General features: G+C 38.6%; 1 protein-coding gene across 8 annotated transcripts in view; it reads right to left on the bottom strand.

The window, feature by feature from the left end:
- Nrg1 (neuregulin 1) overlaps positions 1 to 14,188 on the bottom strand; it is a 200,576-nt gene that overhangs the window by 136,158 nt on the left and 50,230 nt on the right. For 6 of the 8 annotated variants that reach the window (XM_015992783.3, XM_015992775.3, XM_076553546.1 and 3 more), the window contains exons 3-5: positions 13,391 to 13,512; positions 6,686 to 6,736; positions 3,698 to 3,748 (exon numbers count right to left, since the gene is read on the bottom strand). In XM_015992783.3, coding sequence (XP_015848269.1) covers positions 3,698 to 3,748; positions 6,686 to 6,736; positions 13,391 to 13,512 — 224 coding nt within the window. The remainder of the gene's footprint in view (positions 1 to 3,697; positions 3,749 to 6,685; positions 6,737 to 13,390; positions 13,513 to 14,188) is intronic. The other 2 variants (XM_042262915.2, XM_015992777.3) reach the window with 1 other exon arrangement.

The raw sequence follows: 14,188 nt of genomic DNA, 5'->3' as shown, positions 1-14,188 counted from the left end.
TTTGCTGAGTCTATGTAAGAGGGAGCAAGCTAGTTCTACAGAGCAAGGTTCAAGCTGCCCTTCGAAAATCTGTCACTCTATGTAACAGGACACTTATTGAGCCATCCACCTACAGCTCTCTTAGTCATATAGGGCTCACTTGTATAAAGTAAATGAACTTAAAAGGATTAAGCCCCTTATTAGAATAATTTTTCTAAGAAGACAACAGAATACATAAGAAATTTTAATATAGAAAACCTGCAATGCATGGTCCCAGTTTCACAAAAAGGAATAGTAAAAAAAGTTGTCATGTAAGAGGAAGGAATAGTATCTTTGATACTTCACCTATATTTTTAAAATTCTGTAAAAAATAAGAGGGGGGAACTGACAAGGATTATGTAGAAGAAAAATAAAACCCTTGAAATCTTCAGTAAAGAATTATTTCTTTGCGACTTTCCTGGAACTCACTTGGTATCCCAGGCTGGCCTCGAACTCACAGAGATCCGCCTGCCTTTGCCTCCCGAGTGCTGGGATTAAAGGCGTGCGCCACCACTGCCCGGCCTAAGAATTATTTCTTAATTGTTACAGTTTATAACTGTCTTTTTCTAGAGGACTGGGGGTAAAGACTGTATAGAAAACCCCTAGGTTTGATATTTCCTATTAGGAAGAAAACCTAAACCATGTCTGTTGAGCTAGTATGAGAACAGTGTGTGCGGAGCGTTGAATGAACAGAGGGATGGTGGGTAAGTAGACAGGCAGAATGAAAGCACCAACCAGAAGAAAGTAGACTATGCCAGTAAAGAAGGTCGACACCAATGTTATCACTTCCCATAACAACCCAGACAGCTCTAAGCTGCTACTTCTTCGTGTCTCTAATCCACTCTGAATTAGAGAAGCAACAAGGACCCCTGTGAGTCTGGGGTAGTCAGAGAAGGCATCTAGAATAGGCAGTATCCAGGGAACCAACAGACAGCAACCCAGGCAGGTTCTGAGTAGGGGCAAAAATATAAACTAACTTGGGCTGGGGAGAGAGTTCAGCCAACAGAGCGTGTGCAATGCAAATACGAGGATCCTAAGTTAATCTGGGTGTGGTGGTATATGCCTAATCACACAACAGTGGAGGGAGAGACACGTGGATCTCTGGGTTCCCTGCCCAGCTACCCTGACCTACCTGGTAAACTTCGGGCCAGGAAAAGACCCCATCTCAGAAATCAAGGTAGATAACTCCTAAAGAAGATAACTCAAATCCATATGCACCCACACATACAGACATGGGCACCCACCCACTCCCACACAAAAGCACCCACACACGTACACAACAACAGCCCTAGTGTATCCCTTTTCTGCAAGAGTGTCTATTTGCGTAGACAGAACTGGATGAAAGGGAACTAAGCTGCCTTTTCCTCTTGATACTAACCCCGCAGATCACATGGAACCGTCCCAATATACAAAATGCTTGCTAGGTCCACATCCTCAAGAAAGCCTTCCCAGAGTTTACCTTAGAAAATATCAGTGTCAACCGTTCAAAAGTGGAGTCCACACAGGCATGATTTCGTTTGAAAGCCAAGTTCACTTTTCAGACTCAGGGATGTCCTAATGTCTCCCTGAAGGCTGAAAAGAAAGAGGTGGGATGGGGAGATGGGGACTGTATTCTCCAGGCTTGATTATTTTTGATGTGAACTTTTCCATAGATTCTTCATTATAAAAAAAATACATTTTGAGTTTTTAAATCCAGTTCATTAATGCTGCCTTGAAATGAGTCCTACGCCCCTCCTTCACTCCAAGTACTCTTTCCAAGTAGGCCTAGAATCCTGCACCTGGTTTATATCTTCAAATTATAGAGCATATTTTCATGAGCTTAAAGGGGCATTAACTAATTAGTTCGATAATAATGACCTACCAAGGACAGAAAGTAATGTAGTAAAATGATGCAGCAGTACAGCCTTTCTCCCTCCGAAACCATCGCCAAACACTGGGAAGTAACTCTGCTGAGAGTGAAGGAAACGGAGCCAGATTCCAAACTTACTTCTCTCTCCACAGCACGGTAATGAGCAGACATGTAAGCTGGGAGATTTATTTCAGTTCCCTGAATTCCTGGACAACCAAAGTAGAAGTCATTCTTCCCTTCCAGAAGTGCTTACAAGTGCTTAAGGACCACATCCACCACACTGTCCATGGCAGCAGGAAGGCTTCCAGTTCCAAGAGTTTCAATGGTATCATCCAAATGAATCATATGAGGAGAAATCGTTCTCAGAAAAATGTGGCAATGAGAAAAATCTAGTATTTTCTTTTTCGTACTATTTTTTAAAGCGATGCTTAATATGACTCCTTACTGTTAGTTTTGTAAATTCCACACATTTGTCCTAATGTTTCCATAAGTGGAACTAAATAACCAATATTGCAAGCATGCCAGCAGAAATTACCATTTGAATATGTAACGAGGGGCCTGAGGAAGTCTGTTAGCTCTCCTAGAATTTCATTTCCTGTTTGATAGTCTTAGACCCCTGCTTTCAAGCTTGTTAAATGCTGCTCTGTGTAAGTAAAACATTAACTTGAGCAATGATAGCTTTATTATTATTATTATTATTATTATTATTATTATTATTATTATTATTCATTTTGTTTGTTTTGGGTGCTGGGATGAAACCTAGCTATCCACCCACACCAAGCATTCACCCTACAGTGGAGCTGCATGCCTAGGAAATAACATGTTTCATACTATATAGTTGCAGCTTTTGACCTGCTAGCCTGCAGGGAAAAGCTTTACTACCAAATGCCGTCTATGAAACCAGACTGATGAAACAAGGTAAATTATAACAAGTGGCAATTGCCTTTGGGTTTCTTCCCCTACTGCTAAGTAAGAAAGATACTGTCTCTCTAGCACATTCTGTAGACTGGGAGAGGAACATGGACATGTATTTATTGAAGAGCTTATCAAAGAAATGCTTTATATTAAGACCTAAATTAAGGAGAAGAAAGAATAGCTCTAAGTTTCATTGTCAATATTTAATACACCTGCTTTTTTATATCAAAATTTAATTCAATGCTTTCCATTAATAAATATCAGAAGCTAGTTTTACTAATCCTTGCTAATTTTTTAGGCTCCCTCGACGTCACACACAGCACCAATCAATCTAGCAGTGGAGGGAGCCCGCCAGCACAAAGCACATTTCACATTAAACAGGCGAAACTCATCTGGGATCTTGCCTAGGAACGTGCCTTCAAACGTTTTCATAATTACCCACTAGCTATCAAATTTGAATTAAGGGCATCTATATATAGTTTCCTCACTCTGTCACAGCAGACGGTAATAAGAAATTGAGGAACTTTGGAATAAAAGTCCCAAACAGCTGGGTATGGTGCCTTTGGCAGTTGCTGAAGGTGTCAACACAAGCTGAAAATAAACCCACAAACACCTACCCCAAGCTAGGCCTCAGATGCTATGCAATTATTTTCCAACATTCAAGGGAACCAGATTATCCTAAAACTAACACACATGTGGTGTCATAGTACACTCTTATGTATATTTGGCAGGGAGAAGGTCTCTAGTTAATCTGAAGCACAGTAGGAAACCATTTCTACTCCAAATATAAGTCTCATTCTGTCCAGCCTCAGCACACCACGCCTCAATAAAGGCTGAGGGCATACGTCAATGTGCTCATTGGGAGAAGCTATTACCTTGGGTTAAAAACCGGTGAATCGAAGTATGTATACTTACACGAAGAAGTATTTGCGCCTTCTGTTGATACTGATATTCTAATAGGAGACTCTATAAAACATAAGAATGGAGTGAAGCTTTATTGAGTCGGGGCACTTGAAAATTAGAAAGTAGCCAGGCTCTGGAATTGCCTTGACAAGCTGTGCTAAAAAGCAGTGCACGAGCCATACAGAAGCATTTTTAAAACAGGAAGATGTACACACTATGCATAGATTGCAGAGAGACGCCTCTGCTCTGAAGACTTCTCAAAGAGACAGGAGAGGAGAAAGCACATCTGGAAAGGCATCCCCAGGCCAGATTGGATATGAGCTTTGAGGAAATGTTATTCTTAGCAAGCCCACACTACAAGTGAAATAGATCATTCCTTAGGTATAGGGTTGGAGTCGAAGAGAAGACCACTGCAACCGAATGGCCAACTTTCCCACATTCGATTATCAAGAGTGAAAATATTTTCAGGCAATCTGGATCAGCATAAACATCCTGACCAACAACAGTGCCAAACCAAGTCCATGCAAGTCCCACTGCAGCAGTCACACAAGGCGCCAAGAGAACATGCTGAACAAGCAAGACAAGTTAGGGATGTACAAGATTTGCTTAGGTAGCAAGAATGGAGGAAGAAAAAAAAAAAACAGCATTTTAGTATTGACAGAGCATAAGGAATGTAGGGAGAAAAAAAAATGAGACCTTAAGATTTTTAATAGTAGGAAATCAGAAAGGAAAAAAAAAACAACTTAGTATTGAAGAAAGTTGAAATTCAACAGCTAGAATATCATATTCAGGTCACATTTCAGGAAATACTAAAGACAATCTAACCTCCCTAGAGAAGCATCATAGAACTTTAAAAGCCCAGTTCCCTAACCGTATCTACTGGTCTTGAAAATGAAGTCCTTACATCGCATAAATATCTGAATGAAAGGTAAAGGAATTTACTTAATTCTTTATCCCCCACCCCTTCCTGTCCCATCGCCGACTCATGCTTCTCTCAGATTCTGAACAGTGGTTCTGAAGAAAAGAGGAACTACTACAGGAAACATAAAAGAAGGCTGTGTAGGGATCTCTGGACTACTATAGCTCTCAAAAGGTATGGTCAAGGTCAAGGTGAGAAATGCCACCTATGCCAACTGGGAACAGGGCAGGGAGCTGTGCAAACAGCACCGGGGCCCAGGAACCTGCCCTTCTCTCTTCTCCTTCCTGAGACACACGACAGAAGATACCTAGCACCTTAGCTTTCTTCTTCTGTAAAATGGGGGAAGATAATGACTTGTCTTGTGATTTTGTTAAAACTGGCAAATGGGTTACAATCTTGATAGATTGAAGGGAATGAGACCAAAGCAAGTTATCACTATAACCCAGAGAGAGAGAGAGAGAGAGAGAGAGAGAGAGAGAGAGAGAGAGAGAGAGCATGAATTTGAAAGAGAGAAAGGAAGGGTGTATCGGAGACTTTGGAGGGGAAAGGGGAAATTTATGTAGTTATATTACATCCACAAAATAAAAGAAATTACAAAAAGGAAATGAATTTTCGATCTCAACTGTCCACAAGTTTACTACTAAATAAATACTAATTCTTGAATTTCCTAAGGTTCTCTTAACCATAAAAATCATAGCAAATAAAGTTAAGTGTACTTCTCTCACTCATCAAGGAAATTTCTCACTGGAATAGAGGGGAGACCATTACAGAAAAACACAACCAATGAAAATGCAGAATTGAGACACTCAGTCCCAGTGGATGCATCTACAAAACACTTCCACACCTAAAGCTCAGGGAAAATTACAAAAGAGGGGGTGGAAAGCTTGTAAGAGCCAGAGGCTCAGAAACTACACCTGTGATGTCTCATCAACATGACTGCCTATAAACATGAGCTGAACAAGGACAACCAGAGACATGCTAAAGTGGACCTGGAAAAGCCAACAAGACCTCAATCCTACACAAAGAACGGCAGGCAGCTAAGGAATGCTGAGAGGGGAAGAAATAGTCTTGCGCAGGGAAGAGCACACCAATTGATTATCCAATACCAAATTGTCATCCCTGAAAATATACATACAAATTACATTATGCAGACTGAGCAGGTTATATTTAGGAATACATACATCAATGATTAATGAAAAAAAAAGAGGCCATGCATTTGAAAGAGAGCAAGGAGGGGGATATGAGAGGGTTTAGAGGGAGTGGAGGGGGAGAGAAAGAAACGATGTAATTATTTATAATCTTAAAAAAACTAAATAGCTGGACATGGTGGTGTATGGCTGTAACCCTAGTTTTAGGGAAACAGCAAGAAGATCCCAAGAGAGATGCTGGGCTGAGCCACATAGCAAATTTCTACCTCAAAAACTATTAAAAACACAGCCAACGAAGTCATTCCATAACTAATAGACAAGCCAGTGAATTCTGGTTACATATGGATTTGCAGAGATGGGAGATAATTAGCTTGTGTCTTCTCAGCGTGTAACTACCACCAGTAAATATTGCAGGCAAAAATGAAAAGAAATGGAACATTATAATAACATTTTTGAAAAGTCAATGTATTTGTTGTTGTTGTCTCAAATTTAGTGAACCATAACTTGCCAGTAGCATCCCAGAGGTCGGTCATCAGATGCTGGGTCCACTGTCTAGGTAATATAGTCTCATTCCAATGGGTTGCCCAAGTGACCAAGAGAAGCATGCCTGAAGACAGAAAATCTGATCTTGCACCCCTAAGGTTTCTCTTCTACTTGTCTGCTATCACTAAATAGCATGTAGATATGATCTCTTTCTCTCCTATTGGTATTCTGAGCCACCATTCAGACATACAGCAAAGAAACATCCCGCCTTAAGTAAAATTCAAAAAGGCAGAAGGAAATTGAGAAAAAGAAAAACAAAACAAAACACTGGACCAGAACACGGGAACAGCTGAAATTTGGATGCAAAGGGAGTGCTGATTAGTATGAAGAGCAGCCAGCAGTTAAGCCTCGCACACTGGTTAGTAAAACTTGCCAGGCTCTTTTCCTTACCTGAGGACACATATGCTCTTTCAGTTGAGGCTGGCATGCCAGTGATGAACTCTGCAAAAAAGAAAACGTGACAGGCGATTACGGTATACAGCGGGAAGCTGAGATCTAGGGCCATTGCCTGCCTTCCAAACTGCAAATGAGTGTGAGGAAGGAGCACTGGGTGAAGACGGTCCAAATAAATAGTTCTTCTTTTGTGGGGGAAGAGCAGGAGATGAATTACGCTAAGTAATTATGAGGAACCGTTTGCTCCCCCTGGGGTGAATGAGGAAGAAAGCACTAGAGAAACAGACAGTGGGTTTCTTGGAAAGGAAAAAGAAATGGGGAATTAAGAGCGTCAAAGCCATTGTCATACCAAACGAGGCAATTTCTAACACTGAAGAGTTTGGAAAATTACTGTTTTGTTCAAAAATGAAAGCAAGCAATGTTTGCTGTTGGGATTGGCAAACCACATCAAGTTCTGGTGTGGAACTCTTCAAATTGCCAGAGTTAAGATGGGAACATTATCATCTGATACATGTTGGCTATGCTAGACAGGAAATACATGAGCAGGTAGTTCACTGAAGGAACAAAGGATAAACTTGCATAGTAGGGAACATCATTATTCTGAGAATTATGAGACTTATTTAAGAATCTAAAATTGCTTTCTTAAAGCTCTAAGGATATAATAAAGTGTGTGTGTGTGTGTGTGTGTGTGTGTGTTGGGGGGGGTTACACTGTCTAAATAGCTCAGTATTTAATCCTAGGACTGGTTTTAGTTAGTTAGATTCTAATATTTTTAAAAGGCAGTTTCATGATCCTAGGATGATGCAAAAGATAAAACGATGGAATCATTCAACCTTGACTGTGTATAAGTTATCAACTGCTGTATATTCTCACCTTCCCTAACCAGGACAAAGATAAGCTGAGTCTCATGTGATGTCAGCTAACATACAAAAATTACTACATCTGCCCAAAGTTTCTAGAAAGTCATATACACTATCACTTTGTGTCTAAAAGCTGGTTAATGATAGAGTCAGATATGCTTTTTACCAATGTAATCATTTTTAAACACAGATACCACTATGATGAGACCAGCCTAGCAAGGAAGAAGAAATGACTGAAGTGATAATATTCCTTCAACTTTTGAATTTCTTTAGGAACAAAGAATTTGAGGAACTAGACAGGAAGAAAAAGTCACGTGACATTCAGGAGAGACGGTCAAGTATCATAGAGCAGATGTGTCTTTCCTAATGCCCAGATGTTAACTTCTTAGTGCAAAGTAAGGGTGGGTGACGTGACCAATCTTCCTTCATCAAGGGTTCTAAGATCAATCATTCGCAGAGTAAGACTGTTTTCATGACATCTAAGTTTCCTACACAATTTCTTATGCTCACTAGAAATGGAACAAAGTAAAAGGGATTTGAATATGACAGTGTATAACTTCCTTGGAACTTTTTCATGCAGGGGGCAGTAGAGAGGATGTCCTCAGCTAGACCAGTGGTGACACCTGTTCCTAAAGTAGCAACAAGTAGCTTTATTGAGTTAGGCTATAGAAAACAAAATAAAATTGCTCTTCTTTGGAAACATGTAATCTGAGGAAACTTCTTTTTTAATCCAAGATTCACAATAGTTGTTCTTCTGTAGACATGCCTGACACCCTTTTAATGCAATGCTTTCAAACTTTGCACCCACATTGAAAAATGCCTCCTCATTCTGCCCTTCAGAATGCATCAATGACTTGACCACCACATTTTTGCCTGACAAGGATTGGACAAAGGCCCAAGCTCAACCCAATATCAAATTTTTCTTCACATTTATTTTTGGCCAGCCAAGTGATTGTCTACTGTGACCTTCCAAGAAGATTAAAAAAGACCTCAGCATGGAGGACAGGTTAACCATAACTTCCTTTTGTGATTGAATGCTGCATTAGACAAATGTTCACAGTAACAAACGGTTGCAGCAGTTATGACTCTACATGGAGGCTCCGGAAAATAACACCCTTCCTAAATTAGATATTTATCCTGAAGATCGTTAAAATCTCCTTAATGACTGTGGTTTCAGTAAAAATAGTTCCTGAATTAATATTGAGGAAATATAAGCTCAGAGTTTCACAAATATATTTAAAAAACAGTAGATACTTTAACAAGATCTTTGCTATTAAGAAATGTTAATCTTTTTGATCAATACTACATAGAAAGTTTTTTTTTTCCCCTGTGTGTAGGGTTCAAGGATTTAAAACAAAAATCCTGTTTGTTTTTAGTGTGATTGAAATTTTACATTCCACTTACATATTTAAAAAATTTAAGTCTTACAGCCTCCTTGATTGGCAGCTAAGCAATGTACTTTAGCATAGTAAGTGGGCATATTCCATTTACAAATGTCTCCTCGATGGTGTGAATAGTGAGGCTTTAGAATCAACAGGAATTGAGCACTGCTGACCAACTCACACTCAGGAGGCATGAAAACATAACACTGTTATATTGTTCATGGTTGAAAAACCTGAATCCAGTCTCAAGTTGCAATGGTTGATAAATGTCTCTGGGAAAATAATTTTTCTAATGAATATGAATGTAAGACTTGTTTGAGACTTTGTAATGAACATAAATATTCAGGAAACACACACATGTGTGATGTCTGTGCAGATTTAACATGCATTACATAATTCTTTATTTCACCTAAACTTCTAAGTCTCTACTATGTATACAAAAATTATGGTTAAAAATGATTTTAAAAGTAGATGCACTTATTTACTAACAATGGTAAAACATGAACTCAGGAACATCTTTGAATATCTGAATTTTTAGTGTTCTTAATGAGTATATAAGCAGCTAAGAAGTTTTCAAATTAATAAATGCATGATCTGTCATATTCTAATCATATTACTAATGTGTATTAGCTTTTATGAGCACTCTACATAATATAATATACATGGAGAATGACAAGCAAATTTTAAAATCTATTTGATTCCAGATTTGATGGTATATGCCTTTAACCCCAACAATTAGTCAGGAAGCAGAAGCAAGCAGTTCTCCCTGAGTTCCAGGCCCATCTGGTCTATATAGCAAGTTCTAGGTAGGCCAGCCAGGGTTGCACAGTGGAACTCTGCCTCAAAATAATAAATACATAAATAAAAATAAATAAAACCTACTTGACATTCTTCTCAGTGTGACTCCACAAGCTGTTCACTAATATATTTCCCACAACACTATGTTTGGGAGAAGTAAGGACTAACTAAGCCCATGACCCACATGAGCCAAAATTTTAACTGATAATCTATTCAAACTTTATTAAAAATATTTTTTTCTGTTTCTCATATAAAACAGCAATAATAATGAGCCCAATTATTCCTATGGGAGCTTGAGTCTTATACAATTTTTCTCCTGATTAGAAGAGAGAACGCAAGATATGATTGAGTAGTTGTCTATTCTCCGAGAGTAACCTTTGAAAAGATAGCATTACTTAATTAATATGGAAAACCAATTATGTCTGTAGTTCTCTTCTTTGTCCCTTTATTTTAAGATCCAAGTGTTTTCCTAGAGCTTGTTAGCTAAGAATTAATTGTGAAGTTAGGATTTCTTAGAGAAAGACCAAGCCAAATAACTAGATAAAAATGAGCCCGGAGTGTATGGGCTGAGAGAAAATATGTGTGGCCTTTTCCCCTGCCGATATGCATTCTGTAATTCACCACAAGAAGATTACGACCTGCCATAATGTTTCTATGAAAATCAACATTAGACACCAGCAGGTTGCATAGGTTTACACATGTTTACACATGCAAATTCTTTTTTCCAATTCCACAAAGAAGTAGAAAGGCATCAAAAAGACAAGAGATAAATTCTTCAAATGTACCTTAATAAATGAGCGACTACGTATGTGTTCTTTTCTAAGTGCTTAAATATTTTGGCAATATGCTCACTATTACACTGAGGCAAATAAAAACAAGCACAAGGAATTTCTTAAAACTGTATTATTTCATTTATATCTAGGCGCTATTAAATAGATCTACGTAGCCACATGTGGGTGGGGCTTCCCCTCCACTGGTTACGCAGCGGGACAGGATATATGACCAGGGATAAATCCGTTGTAAATTCTCTGGGTCTTACAGCATGGTGTGGCATCCTCAAAGAGTATCTTAAAGAGAGCCCTGGAGAGTACTCTATCAATATGGGAGGAAGGAGCATAAACCAGTTAGTCAGGAATTACAAAGAAGCAAAGACAAAAGCATGACGAGAGAGGCATCAGGAAATAGTGGGTTGTTGTTTTCTAAGTTTAAAACCAGATGAAGGTAGAAGAGCTGGAAAACAGCCACACACGATCCCATTGTTTCAACTCTTTGAGATGCCAGCATACAAGTCCATCTCCCCAAGGTCAAGCTCTTCCCCCAGGCTCCCTCTCTATGTCTGACACTCCTCCCTGTTCTTCACAAGTAAATGATTCTGCCTTAACTATCTGTGCACACACATACACATTCAGATATAGAGTGAGTCATTGTGTACTAGGAAGTAAAAGCGGGTCTATGTCACCTTTTGCTATCTAGTACTTTTCTGGTTCTAAAATGGTTTATTTCCCATTCTAGGAATCATATTTCTTTTCTTTGGTGAAAAAAAGCTTATACTCCAGAGGCAGAGGCAAGTGGATTACAAGGAAATATCATCCTCTACAGTGTAGGAAGTCCAAGGGCTAACCTGGGCTACAGACACTATCAGAAAAGCAAACAAGCAAAAAAAATTACAAAAGAATTTACTTAAAAAATTCCATGAACTTTATTTTTGTTAGGTTAAGTTTAAAAAAGGCTCAACATCATAAATGCCTCTAACTTTCAATTTCTCAAAATGAAATTTACCAATACTATATATTCAAATTTGAGCACTAGACCATAACTTGAAAATTAATTAGATGGCTCTTTTATGTGAGAAATGAGAAAATGAGTATTATCAAGCTTTTGCTACCTCTAAAATAACAATAATATAAAAAGACCCTATAGATTTTCTTCCAGGACTAATACAACGATAAATTGCCTCTGCTTAATCCTATAAACCAGAAGCCATGGAATAACTAATATAATTATACTATAAACAGTGATAACACTAAGTCTAATTTTATTTATTTGGGAGCATATAGTACGTATAGCTACAAAAATCTGACCTGAATGTCATAATCATAATTCACAATTTTCCATAAGGAGACATTAAAATACAATGAAGAGACCAACTTTCAAAACATGCCAAAAAGCTCATGATGTCCTCAAAAAAAAAAAAAAAAGACAAAATCATTTGTTTTCAAAAGTCATGACCTAAACCACAGGAAAGAGTTGGCTATTGAAATTACTTAATATTTAAATTTTGAGTTCTGTGCAACAATTCTATAAAATTCCATGTGGAATAAAGTAATAATAGCAAAACGTTTTGCCTAACCTGTGTTGATTAAAAACTAAAGAAAGTGACATTGTACTTGCTCCATATACATGTTAAATGGCATTTGCATCTTAAGAATCATAAGCAGGGCTTCTAAAACTAGTAATTGAAACTACTTTTCATCATTTTTCCTTTATTCTCAACAGAGCAAAATGCCTAAAGTGAAAAGTAATAGGCTTTGATTATGCCACTCTGGAACTTTCTTGGAAAGTCCAGAGAAGAACAGGATATTCCGGAGCCCGCTCCACATTTTTTATTTCACTCCCTTTTCCCTGCCACATTGGGTCACATGAGGATCAAGAACAACAAATCAACTTGATCTCTTAAGGAACTAACTTTACTGATCTGGCATTTTTACCTTATTACTCCAAAAGACCATTCCCTACCATCGATAGTTTCTCACCTTTACCAAGAAGCAGAGAAATCAGGATTGGGTTTATAAAAAAAATTACAATAATTTCAAGCCTCAATAGACACAATAAGGTTTTTGAAATGGCACCCAACAGTCCCAAGGTCTGAAGAACATTGTTAGGCTACCATCAGCTACTAGACATGACCTTCAGAGGTCGGGCAACTGAGCTATTTCAGACACACACCAGCAGTTCCCACCTTCTGATTTCCTAAGAGAATCGAGGGAAGTTGTTAATTGGGAGGTAGTATTTCCTGTGTCCCATCTGGACTCATGCATTTGTTAAGCAAATCCTCCTTGGAACAGCTCTCAGGAGGCTCAGTCAGAAGCTTGAAGCCTTTACAAAGTAGGCAATACACTGCCTCTCAGGTGTTCCTAATTTCAAAACTAACAGCCCTGAAAAGTCAATGTATCTAACTTCCTATTAGCTTGATGTAATCACTTAAAAATGCACACTGGAACATTAAAACTTTTCAAAACTTGCAAATAAATAAAACAGATGCATTCATTCATGTGTATGTATACACATATAAGTGCACTTGTTGTACATATATATGTGTGTGCATATATATAAATATATATATATATATTATATAAAACTATGTAACTGTATTCTGTGGTTGATAGGACCAAAGACTTCACTGCCCTTCCTAACCAACTTAAGCAGGTAGGGGTGTGTGTGTGTGTGTGTGTGTGTGTGTGCACGCACCTGCATGTATATACACATACAGTCTATATCATCACATGGAATGAAGACCTTTTCTGAGGACACAAAAGATGCCTATAATGCTCGGCTTCCTTTCCAATGTTTTTTACTTGTTCACAAGATTAACCTGTTGATCTATCACACATCTCGGTCCCTCTTTTCACGGACTGAGAAGCAGCAGTCAGCCAGTGTCTTACCATTGGAGTCGACAATGGTGATGTTGGCAGAGGCGCTGTCGTTTCCTAACTTGCTGATGACTTTGCACATATACTCTCCAGAATCAGCCAGTGACGCTTTGTTAATTCGAAGTTCTGACTTCCTGTAAGATCCAGACCAAAGCAGTGTAAGTGTGTCGCAGAAATTCACCCTTAGCATGGGTAAATAATAAAACACATTCTCCTGGGTTCAGAATTCTCAAACTCCCCCTTCCTACCCGACACATACAATGTTAAAATATCACGTGATATCACATGAGTTCAGTTGTATGTTTCCGACAGACCGAACATACGGTATCACAGTAAACTGCCTATGACATCATCTTGATCTTAGTACACAGATAGTAAAGTGGGTCCTCTCTGACTGTGCTCTTCATCCCTCTGCTACCACTGCTGACCATGATACAGCTTAGATCTCTTTAAATTAATTGGCAAGTTTTCTGTCCTCCCTGCATCTCAATGTCACCCTGAGAACATATATACAAGTAACACTCTATGGACTGACCAGGTTATATTCAAGAATATATATGTATAAACATATATGCATGCTGTAATAATTAATGGGTAGATGTATCATTTCTAGAGATAGGAAAGGTGTCCTCCTTATAGATTGCCATTGCTCGGCACAAAGTGCCACCCAAATGGTTCTTGACACTGGAATAAATGTTCCTGCTACAGTAGGGCACTTTTGTAAGCCTCTCAACATTAAATCAATAGTCACCATTTCTGGAACGTAGATACCATTGGGATGTCCGTGCTTGTCTCCTCCATGGTTGCCCA

This window comes from Peromyscus maniculatus, chromosome 17 (genome assembly GCF_049852395.1).
Source record: "Peromyscus maniculatus bairdii isolate BWxNUB_F1_BW_parent chromosome 17, HU_Pman_BW_mat_3.1, whole genome shotgun sequence".
NCBI classification, from domain to species: Eukaryota; Metazoa; Chordata; class Mammalia; order Rodentia; family Cricetidae; genus Peromyscus; species Peromyscus maniculatus.
The sequence above is the reverse complement of the archived record's forward strand: the minus strand, read 5'-3'. Positions and strand labels throughout refer to the sequence as shown.